The sequence below is a fragment of the Thamnophis elegans genome, chromosome 13 (genome assembly GCF_009769535.1).
Source record: "Thamnophis elegans isolate rThaEle1 chromosome 13, rThaEle1.pri, whole genome shotgun sequence".
In the NCBI taxonomy this organism is placed as follows: Eukaryota; Metazoa; Chordata; class Lepidosauria; order Squamata; family Colubridae; genus Thamnophis; species Thamnophis elegans.
In genome coordinates this window covers 29,334,872-29,354,159 of record NC_045553.1, presented here as the reverse complement: position 1 = coordinate 29,354,159, position 19,288 = coordinate 29,334,872, and the positions used below count along the sequence as shown (strand labels likewise).

The 19,288-nt window shown below is 41.4% G+C and overlaps 1 protein-coding gene across 1 annotated transcript in view; it reads right to left on the bottom strand.

The window, feature by feature from the left end:
- DOCK5 (dedicator of cytokinesis 5) overlaps positions 1–19,288 on the bottom strand; it is a 143,888-nt gene that overhangs the window by 64,650 nt on the left and 59,950 nt on the right. Inside the window, exons 11-23 of the mRNA XM_032229966.1 lie at positions 18,449–18,521; positions 16,411–16,553; positions 15,133–15,258; positions 14,826–14,950; positions 14,234–14,332; positions 10,924–10,996; positions 9,316–9,419; positions 7,830–8,016; positions 5,950–6,047; positions 5,489–5,578; positions 3,949–4,049; positions 2,301–2,435; positions 620–731 (exon numbers count right to left, since the gene is read on the bottom strand). Of these exons, the coding sequence (XP_032085857.1) occupies positions 620–731; positions 2,301–2,435; positions 3,949–4,049; positions 5,489–5,578; positions 5,950–6,047; positions 7,830–8,016; positions 9,316–9,419; positions 10,924–10,996; positions 14,234–14,332; positions 14,826–14,950; positions 15,133–15,258; positions 16,411–16,553; positions 18,449–18,521 (1,466 nt within the window). The remainder of the gene's footprint in view (positions 1–619; positions 732–2,300; positions 2,436–3,948; positions 4,050–5,488; positions 5,579–5,949; positions 6,048–7,829; positions 8,017–9,315; positions 9,420–10,923; positions 10,997–14,233; positions 14,333–14,825; positions 14,951–15,132; positions 15,259–16,410; positions 16,554–18,448; positions 18,522–19,288) is intronic.

Here is a 19,288-nt window from a genome sequence, read left to right as displayed (position 1 = left end):
TGCAGAGATCAAAAACACGATGTACGGAGGCCAAAAACGCGAGGCACAGATGCGGCGATAGTCTGTGGCAATCCCTGCAGCTTGGAACAGCTGATTGTGGGTATTCCGGGAGGCCACTCCAATCAGCTGCTCATGCTGAATCAGGCTGTGATAATATGCCGAAGCTGACCAGGCTGTTTGCTGTTTGCTGCAAGGATGTTAGCCAGATGAATACCGATGGATGCTGGTAGACAGAGGCAGATTTTTTTTCTTGTTTTCCTCCCCAAAAACTAAGGGGCATCTTATCCTCCGGACCATCTTATACTCTGAAAAATACGGTATTATGGGTCTGCTTCTAAAATTAAGTTCTATACCCATGCTCCATTAGTGTTCCTCTGAAGATCCCTTCAGAGTGTCCCATAGGGAACAACTGACTCTGATGTTAAGAGGCTACAGAGACTGATGTGTCTTAATTGTGGTGGAATGGCTGTTCCAAGGAGATCCAAGCAAAACAATAGGGGGAGACATGGGCTCTCTTTTTCCATGCATCCTAACCTTCTGCCTGAAGCAACTCCCCCTTTCCTTCTCTCCTAAGAACAGAGCTGTCCCTGCCACAATAAATTCAGTGGTTTGAACCCACCTTGATTTTGACAGCTTCTTCAAGTGGTCGATCCATGAGGACGTTAAAGGAAAGGAATAGCTTGCGAATGGCATTGTTAAACTCATCCCCATCTTCACTTTTGCCATAAAATCTGCAAAAGAAAAAAAGAAGAAGTAAAGAAAGTAGGGAGACCATGACTCTTGAAATTCCTTTTGACCCCTTTACCAGCAGAGGTTAAACATTTCTCAGTGTAAGTGAAGCTGGAAGAATAGGGCAGGTTGCATAAGCTGAAGTCTGGGTCACATTAAAGGTAAAGGTAAAGGTTAGGATTAGGGCCAGCATGACTAAACGGTAAAGATGCACGGAACGCTGTTACCTTCCCACTAAGGTGGTCCCCATTTTTCTACTTGCATTTTTACTTGCTTTCGAACTGTTAGTTGGGACAAGTAATGGGAGCTCAGTTCGTTATAAGGCACTACAGATTCGAACCACCAACCTTTCTGATTGACAAGCTCAACTTCTTAGTCAACAAGCCACTTTGGGTCACATTAGAGAATGGGATTTAGAATACAGCAGTTAGTAACATCCAAACTGCAGTTCAATTGCCTTCTTCACAGGGATGCACTAAGGGAATTGGAGGTGCATGAGTGGGTCCCCCCCCCCCTCCTTTGTAGATTTCAGGTGAATCTGCTCTAATTTTGATCTTGATTCTTCTTTTTCTGGCTTCTTTCCATACCTGGTTTAGCCCCATTCTAATCATGTTTTGGGAAATTATGCTGATACAAAGACAGCGTATCAAATCCCTTTATATATTTTATAAATGTAAAAGTAAGAATATCAATTTGCAGGTCACAGCTATTTATTTCCGCACTGCTCAATTTATTTTAGTTGCCAGAATCTTGAGGCTGAAAAAGTGATGAGGATTTGAAGGCATGAAAATAATACTTAAAGTACGACCTCAGTCTCTGAAGCTGTAACAATTCAATGACCATGTATTAAGTAATATCCTTCCCTTTCAACGATGGCCAATGTCACTTGGCTCAAGAAGCCCTTTGTCAGGCAAACTAATGATAGGATTGGCCCTCACACCACCTCAATTCATGCTGAACCAGGTTTTCTATATGTATCTCTCAATTGTTGACTGTAATCCCTGTTACAGACCCCAAAGCAATGACAATAACAACAAAAGTTGTTAAATTGAGTGGTAAAATCAAACTTGGCATAAAATTCTCATTCTTCTTGGATGCAGCATGCATGTCTCCATTTAAGTAATATAGTCAGAACAACTAAATTAATGGGGAGGAGGTGTCACAAAGCAGTTAAGATTGTGGGCTTGTTGACCAGAAGATTGTCTGTTTGAGACCCAAGCACCCCGTGGCAGGGTGATCCCATTCTTGCCCTTAGCTCTGCCCATCTAATAATTTGAAAGCATGCAAATGGGAGTAGATAAATAGCTAGCACTTTGGTGAGAATGTAATAGCATTCCGTGTGCCACGGCATATAGTCATCCTGACCAAATGACCATGGAAACGTCTTCGGACAAAGCTGGTTCCCTTGGCTAGGAAATGGAGATGAACATCACCTCTTAGAGTCACACATGACTGGACAGAGGAAACCTTTATCTTTTTTACCTTTTTATCCAAATTAATAATGGTTGCCTTGTAGCTGAAAGGAAACATTTGAATGGAGTCGGTTGGGCTGTTGTTGTTTTCTCACTTACCCTAAGTAAAGAACTCTCGATTGTACTATGAACCTGAAGAGATACTTCAAAGCTTTCAGAGCAGCAAATAGCAAATCTGTCTTAGTAGAATCATCTGCATTTCCAACATAGAAATTCAGAACCTTGGTGAGTTTTCTGAGAAAGAGAGAAAGACAAGGGGAAATTATAAATTCAGCGTCAGAAGTTGGCTACTTTTTCCTCATCTCCTTGGTACAGTGACGGGTTCCGGATCCCGTTCCAACGGTTGGAACGGGCCCGGCTTCACCCACATGGACGCACGCAGCACGCGCATGCGCTGTACCTGCCTGCGACACCTCTGCAAGCCTCCGTGACACTCCAGCTGCTTGGCAGAGCATTGCGCAGGCACCATATGCACCATGCGCATGCGCGTAAGCACCAAAGGCTTAAAGGACAAGTAAGGAGCTTGGGTGGGCCCTCCAGAGCACCGTACTGGAATGGTACCCGGTGCTCCGGGCAGGCTCCGGTATGCTTGTACCAGGGCGTACGTCCTGCAACCCACCACTGCCTTGGTACTACCCTGGATCCCTATTACTTACAAGACTAAATAGGTTACAGGTGAATAATAGCATCTTTCTCATCGGGCAGCCATGTGGAACTCAAACTAGAACACAGGTGTCAAACTCGCTGCGTCATGTTGATGTCACGCCTTCACAGAGCTGGGGGAGTGTGGCCTGTGCGTGACACACTAGCGCATGGGCCACCAGTTTTACACCCCTAAACTAGAACATCAACAAATATTTATTTGGCAAAGAGACAATCAAGCTTTATTGGGAGTGCCTTAGAAATTATTCACTGGGCGCAAGTCTTCAAAAAGGCGTGAAGGAAGGGTTTTGCAAATAAATCCTTGCACTTATGACATCACATTATTTTTCAGGTTTATTCTCTTACCTTTCTACCCCAAAGGGCATTCAAAATCTTGTATCTTGGGGGATACAAGAATCAGAGGAATTTGAACAAACTGTTCTGACCTAGGTTTCCCAAGAGCATGAAGCAAACTCCTTGTCCCGATAAAATCCCCTTTTATTAATTTACTGTGAATTCTTCTCATTCACATCCTGGCAAGGAGTCTTGGAGAGTCATAAACTAATTAAGCGAAGTAATTGTCTCCTGCAAACTCCACTCCCCTTTTGCTGCTCTTCTATTTCCTCTGGGAGGGCCATTCATTGTCCACCTGTGGCCTTACTCCCAAGTCGACCCCTGTTCTTTAGCTGTTCTCTTTGTCTGGCAATTCTGCGCATGCGCACACTGGGAACCGATTCCAGCTGTTTGTCTGCTTCACTGACGTCTGACTCTGAAGGCAGCTGATAACTGGCATACGTCTCTGGCCCTGACACAGAGCCCTCCTCAGAGCCTTCCCCAGACTCCAGGACTGGCCCATGTTCCTCCCCAACCTTCTCACTGTCTGAAGCTGCTGCCAGCTCTGCTGGCCACTGGCGGGCCACAACAAAAACTTTGTTTGCTCACCATAAGTAAGATTACTTTGCATTCAGTGTGAGAGCATTTGTAACAGAACCTTCACATGTAAGGAACATTTTAACTTATTTATCAAGAGCCTGGAAGAATGGTAAGCACTAAATGACACTTGCTGGGGTCCAAAATATAGCTATTCATGAAACACTATACTTACACATAGGCCAAGGTGGCACTAAAGTGTTTATAAATGTAGGTCTCCAGTACAGGATTAAAATGCTGAAACTTGATATCTCCAATCAGGGAAATAATAAATACCTAATTACAAAAAGAAAAATAGAAATCATAAAAGATTTAACCCAGCAAAAACAGCGATGTTATATTTGATTTCGATTTCATTTCTCTCAGGACTTTATCCTTTCTGAACTGCTTGAAGCAGCTGGATTCAGAATTATGTAGAGGTTCCTGAAATTCTGTATTGGTGCCCTGAGCAATAGTAACACTCAGAAATCCAGTGTGCGAAGAGAAAGCTGCCTTAACTTGTTGCAATATGTGTCTTGAGGCATAGTTCTCGTGCTTAAACATTTGGGGAATAAAATGTTTGTGTGATTGCACAATACCAAGCGTGAGCATTATAGAAGTGGTGAACAATCCTCCTTTCCCAGCAACACTCTTTGAGAGCCTAATCTCTCCACTTTTTAAAAAAACTAAACTTTTATGACTGTTCATCATCATCATCATCATCATTATCATTATCTAGATTTTATATCCCACCTTTTCTCCAGGGGCAGCTTATATGGGAATTTTATATATTTTACCCTCACAGTCCTCTGAGATGGGTTGGACTGAAAGAGAGAACATGGCCTATTGAATCAAAATTACCAGTTTCTTTTCACAGATGAGAATTGACCTGACTGGCTCTACACTGTAGCTCAAGAAAGTATATGTTAATGGCCCTCAAATTACTGGTAGATGATTCAAATATCCATAATACTAATGCAGAGGTGGGTTTTCACATAATTTTACCACCGCTTCGCCACACACCCAAAATGTGAGCACATGTACACATGTGCACCTTCCACGCATGCACGTGGTCTTCCATGCAGGCACTTTGCGCATGCATCTTGCACCCATCTGCGGGGCTTAGAAAACATGGCTAAATAGGATGGCATACCGCTGCCCACCCACAATGTTGCCATTACTGGTTCACCTGAACTGGTCCGAACAGGCTGAATACCACCACTGTACTAAAGTCTCTTAATTGTTTATCTGAGGATGCAGAAACATTCGGCGATTGGATTAAATAAATATAGATCTTTCTCTCACAGATCTCTGTTATGCTAGCTAGGAAATGTCAAGTTGACGTCCACACATCTTAAGGTTGTTGACAATAGGAAACAAGAGATGGGCAATGTATGAAGTGGCTGGGATATTGGATTTGAACAAATGAGCTCTAGATACAAGTCCCACTGATTCTCACTGAGTAACTTTGGCCTAATCATTCTTCCTATCAATTCAATCTCAGGTTGTTTGTTTTAATGGCACAGTTGTAATGGTCTAAAATTAGGGAAAGGTCTGATGGATAGTGCCCTTGAGTCTCTATCAATGAAAGACATCAATACAGCACTTGTTTAAAGCAAACATTCAATACAGAGGTTGAGAGGGAAAGTGATTAGGCCAAATGTCTGAATCAACACTAGGCTACTACTGGTTAATAAAAACATAATGAGCGGCATCCAGATAGACAGAAAACTTACCAATGCATCAAATACAAGAAAATCGTAGGATTCATTGTCAGACATCTCCATCATTATACTAAAAAGTGCATCAAGTGTATCTTGTAGAAACTAGAAGAAAGAATAAGAAGGGAGTTGAAGATAAAGAAAAGATTTAAGTTACCCGCTGGAATTCTTGCTTTACCTCTTCAGTTTTTTTTCCTAATCAATTTTATTAATTTGAGCTCAAGAGTATTGTTCCTTGGCTATTTTTTTCTCAGTTATGATTGATACTAAATAAATATCACACCAATACTAAAAAAGTGGTGTTTTGATATGAGTTACACAGAAAAAAAATTGTGGGATGAAAATAGGCTTAGTCAAGAAAAATACTACATCTCTCTTCCAAACTACTTATTTTGTTCATCTTGTTGTTAAATGGGACCCTGGTCCTTAAAGACCTACCCATCCCAAAGGTTTGCCCTCATGTGGCCCCTTTGTACCTTAACAATTTCTCCTCCTTCCACGTCCATCAGCTTCTTCAGGTTGTGTCCTATATTCTGAGAGTTTGAACGCCAATTCAACAATCCTAGCAAGTCAACTGGCAAAGGCAAAGTAGCAAAAGTCAGACCACAATAAAGAACAGGTATCTGAGCAGCAATGGTCTTATTTAAGAAGAAGTACCCACAAGAGACTTGTTTTCTGGTATTGAACAGCATTTTTGGAAAAGAGACACGAAGTTTAGTGCTGGAAACCAGAATTTCTGAAAATCACCACTTTGGATTGCTAAATGTCTATGGAGATTCTCAGTCATCCAGGTCATAGTTGTCCCAAAGGTGAGCTTCAGAACTGAAGAAGTTTCTCGGATGAGAAGCGAAACCAATGATGGGATTCAATTATTTTTACTACCGATTCTATGGGCGTGGCTTAGTGGGCGTGGTGTGGCTTGGTGTGCATGGCAGGGGAAGGATATTGCAAAATCTCCATTCCCTCTCCTTTCCTTTCCTGGGGGAAGGATACTGCAAAATCCCCATTCCCTCCCCACTCTACTAATCTGCTTTCCAGCTCCGTTCTCCTGTGAGGGCAACAAAAAAAACACCCAGCTGATCAGCTGAGACTTGGGAAAATAGAAGGGGACAGAGCCAGCCAGAGGTGGTATTTGCCGGTCCTCCAAACTACTCAAAATTTCCACTACCAGTTCACCAGAACCGGCTGAATCCCACCTCCGAGTGAAACATCTTCAAAGAAAAACCAGAAAAAGCACCTTTGCGACATCACTTTGGATTGTTTTAGAACAAGCAAGTTTCTAGACTTGGGGGACTGAGAAGGTAGGCATGAGGGTAATCAGGGAAGATTAAGACAAGTCTCAGAAGACAAAGAGCGACACAGACTTTCTGTATATACCCAGAAGGATAGACATGGCTGAATATCCAACAAACTGCATAGGATTTCTCCCTCACTCTGAATAAGAAATATAGCGTTCATAAATGATTTAACCCATCAAAACAGATATACTATATTTGATTTCAGAAAGAAGGAAAAACTGCCACTAGTGAGTCTCCTTGGAACATCCTTTACTTTATGACATGATGCAAAATCAAAATTTGGGAAACCCTGTCCAAGGTTTTATTGCGTACAGTCCCATCTTGATGATGATATATACAACTTCTGCCAAAAAAAAAAAAAGGCATGGGATGGAACTTTTCTCCGCTGTGTCCATAATTTAAACAGGGATTATTCAATAATCCTAAAGTTGTGATGGTGAACCTGTGGCATGCATGCCCAAAGTGGAACACGGAGGCATATCACCTGGCATGCACAGCGTCACTCATTCCTCTTCTGGGTTTCTGGTGCACATGCATGTGTGATGATCAGCTAGCCCTTGTGCGTGCCTCAGTGCCAGGAACTGGAAGAGTTGGTCTTCCATTTTCTGGCATGAGCATGCGCGCTGGCCAGCTGATTGTCAAGCACGCATGCACGCCAGTAACCGGAGGTCTAGCTTGCTGGCACGCATGTCTGCACCAGAAATTGGAAATTTATTTTCCAGCGTGCATGTCCCCTGGGCAGCTCCTCTTCCAGGTTGCACACACACACTCCCTTTTTGGCACTCAGTACCGAAAAGATTTGCCATCACTGTCCTAAAGGATATAATATTCCAGACTAACAAAAAGTAGATCTTTGCATAGCACAACCCTAAAAATGAAATTATCTGCCACCAAGTGTAGTGGTGGTCACTGTTTCAAAACATGTATGGCCATAATTACAGAAAACACAGAGAGCAATGGCTACGTCCAATTTTGTTATAGTTGTTTCATGGGATAGTTCAAGATGTCCTGTCACAACTTGCCCACCATTTTTCCAATTTGCCCACAGCTGAACCTACCATTCTGTGTTAGTTTTGTCGAGCAGATGAGTGTTGCAATCTGAAAGCTGTCCTTGGTGCTGTCTTTATTCAGAGTAAAATTGGCCGTGTGTTGCTTGGATGCAACTCCATCTCTGTCTTCCACTTCCAACTTGGTGCTGGGAAGCGTCAAGTAACACTTAGCATCTTCCATTTTTTTGTTCTCACCCTGACAACAGGAAAACCAGAGACATCAAAAATAGCATTAATTATTAAGCATTTGTCAGTTAATGAGGATTTAATAGCTGCCAGCTGATGTAAGGTTGTAAGCTGATGCAATTCAATGCAATTCAGCAATACAGGCATAACCTCTTTAAGACTCTGATGAGGTCCACACAAGGCATTTACCTTTTTAAGAGGTGTCTATATATATGTGGCCATTAGAGGGCGTTTCTCTCTCTTGTGTATCTCATTTCTCTTCTTGTGTCCGTAACTGAGTGGTAAGGGATTTATCTACCAATGTGTATATCTGCATATATGTATATATATAAACCACTATTAATTGTCTAAAAGCTGTATGTGCTGTGTGCTTTATTTTGCTCCTGGGTTTATCTCATAATAATAGTCACGCTGCCAAAACTCTGACAGTATTGAGTATTAACCATTAATAGTCCAGCATAAACTGCAAGAGCCATGGTGGCACAGTGGTTAGAATGCAGAATTGCCAGCTACCTCAGTGCTTACTTTCAGGAGTTCAACCCTACCCAGCTCAAGCTTGACTCAGCCTTCCATCCTTCCGAGGTTGGTAAAATGAGGATCCAGATTGTTGGGGGACAATATGCTGACACTGTAAACCACTTAGATAGGGCTGTAAAGAACTATGAATCAATATATAAGTCTAAGTGTTATTGCTATTGCTACTTTTCTAAGGAAGGAGAGTGTAAGAAAGAATGTCAAGTTTCTTTCACATACACCCAAGTCAGTTACGTGTACCCAACTACAAAACTCATGGGAAGCAACACAATCATACAAGTTCTTATGCAACAGACACACAAGCATTCAAGGCTAGTTCACACTGCTCACTACTCCATTTTCCCCCAGTCCTACTCCATCACCACCTACAGTTTCTCCAATTACTACTTCTTATGAGGTCCTACTACTTTCAGTCCTACTGAAATAAAATCTCTCTCCCTCTCTCTCTCTCTCTCTCTCTCTCTCTCCCCCTCCCTCCCTCCCCCTCTCTCTGCTTTTAGGCTGGGTCAGACTGTTTTACTTTTCCCACTCTCCAAAACACTAACACAATTGGTCCAACTGTCACCCCCAGCTGCCTCTCTGCCCAACTTTTTCAGCCATACATTGCTGGGTTAGCCAAGAAGAGGTCTTAAATGGACAGGACACCAGCAGTTTAGGTGTTGGCTATTTTGTAGGCAGCCTGTCTCTCACAAAGAGACTTGAATGGATTAAAGAATCAAGATCTTCTAAAATAAGCAAGCAAGCAAATAAATAAATAAAATAAATAGAACCATACCTTGTAGACTACTAAATTATGCCTGCCATCCTGCAGAGTGGTACCATCTACATTCATCAGCTTCAGAAAGGACATCCCAAAAGCTCGTTCGGATTTATCTCTTGCTGCAGAGAAACAAACATCAGTAGAAATCTCCTGCTAGTGCTTTTTTTTTTCACTGCATGATGAACCCAGCAATTTTATGGCAGATATTTTCTCCTGTGCAAAAGGTATTAGGGCAGTGGTGAGGATTATATAAGTATAAGTATAATCTTTATTGTCATTGTACTTAAATACAACGAAATTGGTTATCTCCATCTACATGAAGCTACAAAACCCTATTGTAGTCTGCTGCTGTTTAGGTAATTTCTAAAATGCTTTTGCACTGCCCCTTTGCAAAACTCATTGCAAACATTTATGCACCTGTATTTATTTAATTTAGGGAGAGGGGGCACAGTGGCTCAATGGTTAAGTTGCTAGGTTGTGGGCTGGAAACCCGGGAGTCCATGTTTGGGACTTGAGTGTCATGCGATGGGGTGATCTCCCGTCCTTGCCCCAGCCTCTGCCAACCTAGCAGTTTGAAAGTGTGCAAATGCAAGTAGATAAACAGGTACCACTTTGGTGAGAAGCTTACAGTGCTCTGTGATGTCATGCTGGACACTTGACTGTGGAAATGTCTTCGGACAGTGCTGGCTCAATGGCCTTGAGATAGAGATGAGCACCGCCCTCTAAAGTCAGCAACAACTAGCAGAGTAAAATCCGCAGGGATTCCTTTTATATATTTAATTTAGATTTTTCCTTTTGTACAAGAGTTCAGAGTGGCAACTGTGGCTAGTAGACATCCTCACCTCTCTGGATTATTGCTTTTTCTGATGTGAACCTCTAAATACTTCTCCCTTGTGTGGATAATACTATTTTGGTTGCATCAAGGAAAGGCGTTTGCAAGTTAAATGTCAATATTGGAAAGGTTGATGCTATCATCTGTCCATTCGAAGAGACTTTTGATAAAAATAGGGTGAGCCTCTTTGGAGCTGTTAGCTGATTTGAGGGATTTCAAATAGAACAACTTCACACCATAAGTATTTGGAAATTTTAATTTTCTTCTTGTGATCAAAATTTAGACACGACGTGATTCAATTTGCTTTTTGAAGATGTGCTGACATCATCTCAGGATTTAACAAGGTTGTGCACACATACAGGGAGCTGAATTAGGTTGATGGTTGCTCTCATTAAATAAATAGTTTCTTTGTAAATGAATGTTCCAAAGGTGCTTTTCCAAACGGCAACGGGACTTCTTTGCTTTTTTGCCCCCTTGAAAATTTCTCCGCCAAGAAGCTTCTTCAGTTCTCAGAATTGAAGAAGCTCCTTGGATGAGAAGCGAAACGTTTTCAAGGAAAAACAAATCAAGAAAGTCCCATTGCTTTTTGGAAAAGCACCTTTGAGATGACCATGACCTGGATGACTGATAATCTCTGTAGACATTTGCAAACAAATGGTTCGGAAAACTACAATTTGGGGTGGAAAGGTGAAGAATAATCCAAAGCCCACAATCTATTCTTTCCTTCGCTTTCCTTCCAAACCCTTTTGTGCTTCTAAACCGAAAAGATATTGTTCTTCTTTCATGCTTACATTCCTGTGATGAACGGTGACGGAAAGTAAATCTTAAATGGTAGCGGCCAACCTCTTTTATTTCTATGGAGACCTGCATGTGATTAAGAAAATAAGTAATAATTTTGTAGAAATGATGAACAGTAACAAGCGTTGTGAATAATAAAATGTATAGAATTCAGATGCGTCTCAGTTAAACAAATTTCCCCTCCCTTTTTCTCTCTATTTGTATAGCCTTTATTGTCATCGTACATCATGTATACAACAAAATTGAAGGTTTTAGCCTCACTGGTGCAATTCATGACAACAGATACAAACAACATAAATAGTATAAGGAATGATCCCTATGCGAGTAATTAGGAAAAGGAAAAGAAAAAAACTAGCGCGTGCATGGAGTGATTGTGGTTGTATTTAAAAATCTGACAGCCCAAGGATAGAAACTATTTTTAAACCTATGTGTCCGGCTGGCTACACATTGATGTCTTCTGCCCGATGGTAGAAGTGCAAAGAGACACTGACCAGAGTGTGAATCATCTCTGAATATCTTCCTTACTCAGCTAAAGCAGCAAGACCTGGCGATGTCACCCAGTGGTGTTAGAGGGCAACCAATGGTTTCTTGTGCCGAATTGATCACTCTCTGTAGTGCCTTCCTGTCCGCAGCCGTTAAACCAGTGTACCATAGTGTAATGCAGCATGAACCGATAGAAAGAGGTCATCAGCGGTTTCCTCCTCATTTTATAAATCCATATGCATTTTTGTTTTAACATGGCAGTAATCCTCAACTTACAACTATTTATTTAGCCACTGTTCAAAGTTACAAGAACAATGAAAAAGTGACTCATGACCAGTTCTTGTGCTTACAACCGTTACAACATCCCCACAGTCAGTGATCAAAATTTGAGTGTTTGGAAACTGGTATGTATTTACAAAGGTTGGCAGTGTCCCCAGGGCATATGATTGTCACTTGGGGCCTGACCAGCTGGCTTCCAACAAGCACAGTCATTTGGGGAAGCCAGAGTTGCTCGATGACTACGATTTATTTAACAACTGCAGTGATTAGCTTAACAAATGTGGAGAAAAGAACCGTGGTAGCATAGTGGTTAGAATGCAGTATTGCAGGCTAACTCACAGCCAGCAGTTCAATCCCGACCAGCTCAAGGTTGACTTAGCCTTCCATCCTTTTGAGGTCAGTAAAATGAAAAAAGGTTGTAAAATTGGGCATAACTCTTGTACCAACTGTCTTGCTTACAAACAGAAATTCTGATCTCAGTTGTGGTCAAAGCTCAAGGACTACCTGTAGATGACAATGTGTACATCTGCCTGATGTACATATTTTTATTACCATACTTTTCGGAGTATAAGATGCACCAGAGTATAAGACGCACCAAGATTTTGAAGAGGTAAATTAAAAAAAAAGTTTTTGCACTTTGCAGACCTCCCAAACCCTCGGCATACCTTATTTTTTGTGAAAAACAGGGCATACAGAGAGTTTGAGAGGCCTGCAAAGTGCTCCTGGGGGCTGGGGAGGGAACGAGAAAAAAGGCCCTTTTTCGCAAAAACAGGTCCATTTTTTAAAACAAAACAAAACAAAACAGGACATGCATAGCCTTTAGGAGGCTTGTAGAGTGCTCCTGGGGGCTGGGGAGCACAAACGAGCAAAAAACAGCCTATTTTTCACTTATTTTTGCCCTCCCCAGCCCCCAGGAGCACTTTGCAGGCCTCCCAAACCCTCTGCACCTCCATTTTGTGAAGGGGGTGGGGTTTTGGGAAGCCAAAAATGCTGTATTCAGTGTATAAGATGCACCCAGATTTTCACCTTCTTTTTTGGGGGAAAAAGATGTGTCTTATACTCTGAAAAATATGGTAGTTTCCCTTAATATGTATTTTCTGTACAATAAACCTAATACTTACACAATTTCCCCTTAAATGTGAATGTTTTTTATACAGTATTCAAGATAACTGCTCTGCATGAATGAAGGATAAATGTTGCTACGCTGATGAGAAAAACCAAAGTTGTTAGATCTTTATCTTTAAAAAAAACACCAATTTCTAACTCCCCCAACCCCACAGCCTAGGTTTTCAGCTATGGAATTTCAATTAATTCCTCCATTAAAATACTTGCCTAATTTTCCTTGGAACTTTTAAAAATGACTATAGCACATTTTAAATTGCCTGCTAAAAACCTGACAAGATTTGTGGGAGATTGTTCTCTAGATATTAGTGATTTACAGCAGCCTGAAGCCATTCTGTTTAAATGCAGGATGTGAAGAAGATAGCCAAGTTGACTTGACCATAAGCATTTCTTTAACATCTTTTTAACATCAGGAATTCAGGACACACTTTTTCTCCCATTATAAAAATTATGGGATATAAACAGACCAACTTAAGGGAAATTAACCTTACCCTAGTAGAAAAAAAAACCCAAAGTCACTTTTAAAAAAAATCTTAGCGACCTATATAAAGCATATTTTAAAAGATTCCCATACATTTAGGTAGGCACAAATTCACTACTGGCTGATTTGTTTCAATTTTCTTGGCAAAGTATTTTATTATACGTAAGTTTGAATCTAGTTTTTCTTCGATTTAGTTGCTTCCATTCAAGTCTACTACCAGGAGTTTGGTATACTTCTGACATGGTATAGTGAAAATAAAATAGATGATCTACCATGGCCAGGGGATAGATTAGAAGACCTCCAAGATCCCTTCCAACCCAGCAATTTGCCTCCTTGCAGCAAACAGCAAACAGTGTGCTTCAGTTTCAATTTCAGCACAGCCTGATTAGCACAAGAAGCTGATTGTTGGTTGGATCGGCCTCCCTAGGATCAGCTGTTTTAGGCTGCAGGGATTGCCATAGCCTATTTCCGCCTCGGCGCCCCCATTATCACCCTGTCTTCGGCCACTGTGCGCCCCATTTTCTGCCCGTTCTGGGAAACAGGAATCAAAGTGGGCAGAAAATGGGGCATGCAGAGTGCAAAAGTGGAGAGCGCGGAGGAGGCAATAGGCAATGGCTATTCCTGCAGCCTGAAACAGCTGACGGTCGGGAGACCGATCCAACCGACCACCATCTGCTTATGCTAATCAAGCTGTGCTGAAGCTGAAGCTGAAACAGGCTGTTTGCTGCAAGGAGCAAATTCCTGGGAGGCAGAGGCCAAAGAATGGGTGTCGTCGGGTGGGTGGGACTACATTCGATGTATAAGACGCACACACATTTTCACCCTCTTTTGGGGGCGGGGGAGTGTGTCTTATACTTTGAAAAATATGGTATATCTCACACTTGTAGCAATATAAGAATGTATCCGAACCAAGTCAATTTCCCATTAGATAATCTCACCTTTACAGTTTCATACCAGCAAGGTTGCTTGACTTGATAGTAGACGACTGATTTGTATTCTGAAATACCTTCATAGCCAGCACCCGGATGGATAGCTTTCTTTGGAGCACATTGGAAACAAAAAGCAAAAGGAAGAAAAGACAGAAAATGAGACTTAATCAGTGACAGGAGAGAAAACCTTTCAGCTATAAAACTAAGTTTTCACATAACTTCCAAAGAGGGGCCAAACTATTCCACAAATTGTAGAAGTCCTTTCAAACTATGCAATGTACAGGGTCCATGGTGCTCTTTGAGCTTGGTGGTTTTCTTGCAGACATTTCCAAGGTCCTGTCCAACTCTGTTATTCTATTCTATTCTATTCTATTCTATGATTGAATGCATTAGAATATTATACATGATGCAGCCATTGCATGGGGTGTCTGTTGACTGATGATCCCAAGGCCTGCTAAAAAAAAAATCCACATTCTAAGGACTTTGTCCCAAGGATTGGTAAGATGATCCCAAAATGTTCCCAACTTTGGGGTGAGATACAGAACACTTATGCATTTCTTTGGTTTACCACCAACTTACTATTCTGGAAAACCCTTCCTACCTCTAAAATGTTTCCATCTTCATCATGAACTGACATGGTAACCTCAACATTTTTAGGTGTCTTCTTCTTCCCTTTGTCGAACTCTCCGTGCATCAGCGTGACGTAGATATCATTCCGAACTTCACCTGCCAATTAAAATAGAGAATTCTAAGAACCCTTTTTTGTCCGACTTGGAAATTAGGATACAATCTTACTTTTTTTCTCCAGGAATTGCCTCCCCACCCCCCTAAAAAAAATTTGGAAGACATCTGGACCCAACTATTTCTTTTTTCAAAAAAAGATTCTTGTTTTCCCTTAAATTACTCACCAGGCAATATAATCTCTGGGAATCCCATTTTGCGGGCAATAGCTGTTGATCTGTCAATGAGATGAGAAAAATCCTTCTGAACCTGAGCTAAATCACCAGGCAGCAGTTTCAGAGAAACCCAGAGGCCTAAAAGGGGACGGAGAGCAAAGAATATAACAAAAAGCAGCATTAGTACTATTGGAAAAAAGTACCAACCCATGCAGATTTGATAAGGAAAGAGAAGTGAGTGGAGGTTAAAATCAAAATGTATTTCTTTTTGTTTACTAGGGCTTTTTTTTCTTTTTTCATTTCTTTTGGGGGGGGGGGATAAAAAGCATTGGGGCTGTTTTTATAAAATTAGTCTTGTGCTTAAGACTTTTCCAGCTCATGTGTGCATGGCAATTTTCACAGGACATGATTTGAACTTTTCTTCTCCTCAATAAATTCAATCCCGTACTTTCAAAAGGGTTCCAGTGGGGTCTGTACTTAAGAATTTTTCTTAGGATTTTCAAAGTTCAAAGGTGAAAATGAGGTCTTCTAGTCTAACTCCCTACTTAGGTAGGAAACCCTACACCAGACAAACGGTTATCCAACAACTTCTTAAAAACTTCCAGTGTTGGAGCATTCACAATTTCTAGAGGCAACTTCTGTTCCACTGATTAATTGTTCTCACTGTCAGGCAATTTCTCCTTAGTTCTAAGTTGCTTCTCTCCTTGATTAATTTCCACCAATTGCTTCTTGTCCTTCCTTCAGGTGCTTTGGAGAATAGCTTGACTCCCTCTTCTTTGTGGCAGCCCCTGAGGTATTGCAACACTGCTATCATACCTCCCCTAGTCCTTCTTTTCATTAAACTGTTGACTTTACAGGATGGCAACATACCTAACCACGTAGGTACCCTCCATGTTTTATTTAGACTTTTGGGGATTTGGTGGCAAAAAAAGTTGTCCCTCTTGCTCATATCAAACAGGATTGATTTAGGGATCTCTTTTCCCTTTGAGAACATTGTTTCTTTCAGGCCAACCCCTCTTGCAATTGCCCACTAACATAATTTCATTGTAGTTTGTCATCTACACATCATCAGTGTGCCAGCTAAAATTGTGTGGCTCTTCCCATTCATCAGGAAAACTGAATCAAATGGATGACAGGTTTTCTGAGCAGTCATGCAGGAAGGAGCCCGTCAATGTCCTTGACCAGTGAACCATCCAAAGCCATGAATGAGTTTTCACCTCAAAGGAATGTCCCTCCCTCCTCCCCTCCCCTCTTTCCAATGCTTCCAGGAGCCATCTTTCCAGTATGTACCTTGTCCTTTATGATTCACTTCCTTGGCCGCAATAACTTTGTTGAAGACCAACGTGAGGGGCTCATTCTCTCCAATCACGTGAGACGTTATTAACGGTGCCATGATTAACTGCCGCTGCCTGATGTATGTTTCCATGGCAATCCTGAAGAGGAAAGAGGAAAGGAGGAGGGAAAAAAAGTGGCACATTTCCAGATTGTCAACATTATCAGATTATGAATAAAATAAATAAGATTCTTCTTGCAGGAGGAAGATCTGAAAGACGAGGTTAGGAACAGATCTTCCTGTCTGACCCTGTCGATGTGGACACTTAAGAATAAAATGATGAGTTGATGGCACTCCATCCATCCATCCACCCATTGTTCAAATGTTGCAGGACCGGATAGATAAGAATAGCTTGTAGAACTCTTCAAGCTGATTGGCAAAAACTATTTAGTCTCATAATAAACATAATTTGTTAATTCATAGGAATGGTTGAGGGTGAAAGCCATATTGGGGGGTAGGGACACAATTACTTGTGTGCCACTTCCTGTGTTTCTGCACTTAAAACCCCTGCATTATTTTATCCTTCTTTATTTCAGCCCCATTCCATGCAGGGAAGGTCTAACCACAAGTTACATGCATAGCAGCCTGAATCCTAAAACACGGCTCGTTCCATGTGGAGAACTCTGATTATGTGTAATTCCAATCAAGTAAGGAAGTGATACTATATAGGCTTGTGACGGAAGCTCCCCGAGATCACTTCTGATAAAGTCACATTCATTGCTTCAATTGAATTTACAGACTTTATCTTAGCTTATCCCACTTCTTGTCTTGGACCTGCCCACTTTCTGGAAAGCATATAAACATTTATTTTATTTATTTATTTTAATTTGTCAACAAGTACAAGGAAACAAGTAGGAAAAACACACACACAAAAATGGCACAAATAAATGGATAAAAATAAGCAAAACATAACCATAAACACATAAAAAGAGTACCGTATTTTTCAGAGTATAAGACGCATCCTTTTCCCTCCCAAAGGATGGTGAAAATTTGGGTGCATCTTATACACTGAATAGAGCATTTGTGGCCTCCCGAACCCCCTCCCCCTTTGCAAAAATGGGCATGCATAGACTTTAGGAGGTTCCAGAATGCTCCTGGGGGCTGGGGAGGGCAAAAATGAGCAAACAATGGGCCATTTTTTGCTTGGTTTTGCCCCCCCCCCCAGCCCCCTACAAGCCTCCTAAAGGCTATTCGTGCCCTTTTTTTGACAAACAAACTGGGCCTGTTTTGGGGAGGTCTGCAGAGTGCAAACCTTTTTTTAAAGGTCTTCAAAATCTTGGTGCGTCTTATATTCTGAAAAATACAGTACATATAAATGGGACAGTAGGACAGGGACGGTAGGCACGCTGGTGCGCTTATGCATGCCCTCTTCGGGACCTCTTAAGAAACATGTAAAATCTACAGTAGACAGCTTAAGGCAAAAGGTATGAGGGGTTAGAGGAACTAACAACAGGATCGGGTAGGGTGTTCCACACATTTACTACTCTATTGCTGAAATCATTTTTCCTACAATCAAGATTCGAACGGATTGCATTAAGTTTGTATCTATTGAGAGGCCTTGTGTTGTTGCGGTTGAAGTGAAAGTAGTCATCAACAGGTAGGACGTTATGGTAGATTATCTTGTGCACTAAACTCAGGTTGGAATGTAGTTCAAGGTTATCCAGGCCTAAAATTTCAAGCCTGGTCGTATATGGAATTTTATTACGAGCAAAGGAGTTGAGTCTTCTTCTTGTAAAATACCTCTGGGCCCTCTCTAATGCAATGTGAGTTCCAGGCAGGGGAGCAGTATTCAAGGATAGGTCTGGAAAAGGTTTTGTATGACCCAGTTAGCAGCATAGCGTTACCAGAGAGAAAACTATGTAAAATAAGGTTGACAACTCTGAATGCCTTTTTGGCAATGTTGTTACAGTGAGCTCTGGGGCTTAGGTCTTTTGAAATGATGACCACCAGCTCCCCCAAAATTGTGCATTTTTTTTTAGAATTTTAACTACTTACTGCTGAAAGGGAACAAAATGCTGCTTCTCTTCATCGTCCACTTTCCCATGAATGATGTCTGTAACGTCCATCACTAAAGAGGAAAAACAGGCTTTTACTGATTACAGCAAAAATATCTTAATAGGTTGGTAACTTTTGATATAAATTTCAAATCTGTAAAGAACCTCATGTCTTCCAGATGTCCCTGTTCATCAGTTTCCAGAAATCCCATCAACATTATCAAAGGCCCTGTTGGCTAGGAATTCTAAAGCTCCAATGTGTGTAAGATCACAAAAACTAGTTGAAACCAAGACTTAAACCAAACTCAGGAAAAAAACATTGGTTGGTTGACCATCTATCAATCATGCAAAAAGATATAACTACCTATTGCAATGCTTTGGAAATAATTCACACAAAGTACGGAACATGTCCTACTGGATGGTTCCTTCCTTTTTTCATTTAAGTGATTAAGTCATGGGTCAGCAACCTGTGGCTCTGGAGCTACATGTGGCACTTGCATCCCTCTGCTGCGGCTCCCTGACACTCAAAATATGTGTCACAACTGCTAATGTGCAACAACATTGGCCGGGCACACGATTTATTGAGCTTTTCAACCCCCGGTGGGTTTTGTGGCTCCCCATGTTTTCTTTTCTGTGGGAAACAGATCCAAATGGCTCTTTGAGTGTTTAAGGTTGCCGGCACCTGGATTAAGTGATTAATCTGGCCACCAATCTCACAGCAGCAACTTTATATGGAGAACAGAAAACCAAAACTAAAAGACAACCTCCACAAAAACTGATCTGATCTCTTCACAAGTTATAAGAAGGAGAGTGGGATTCAGAACATCTATAAACTTCCACT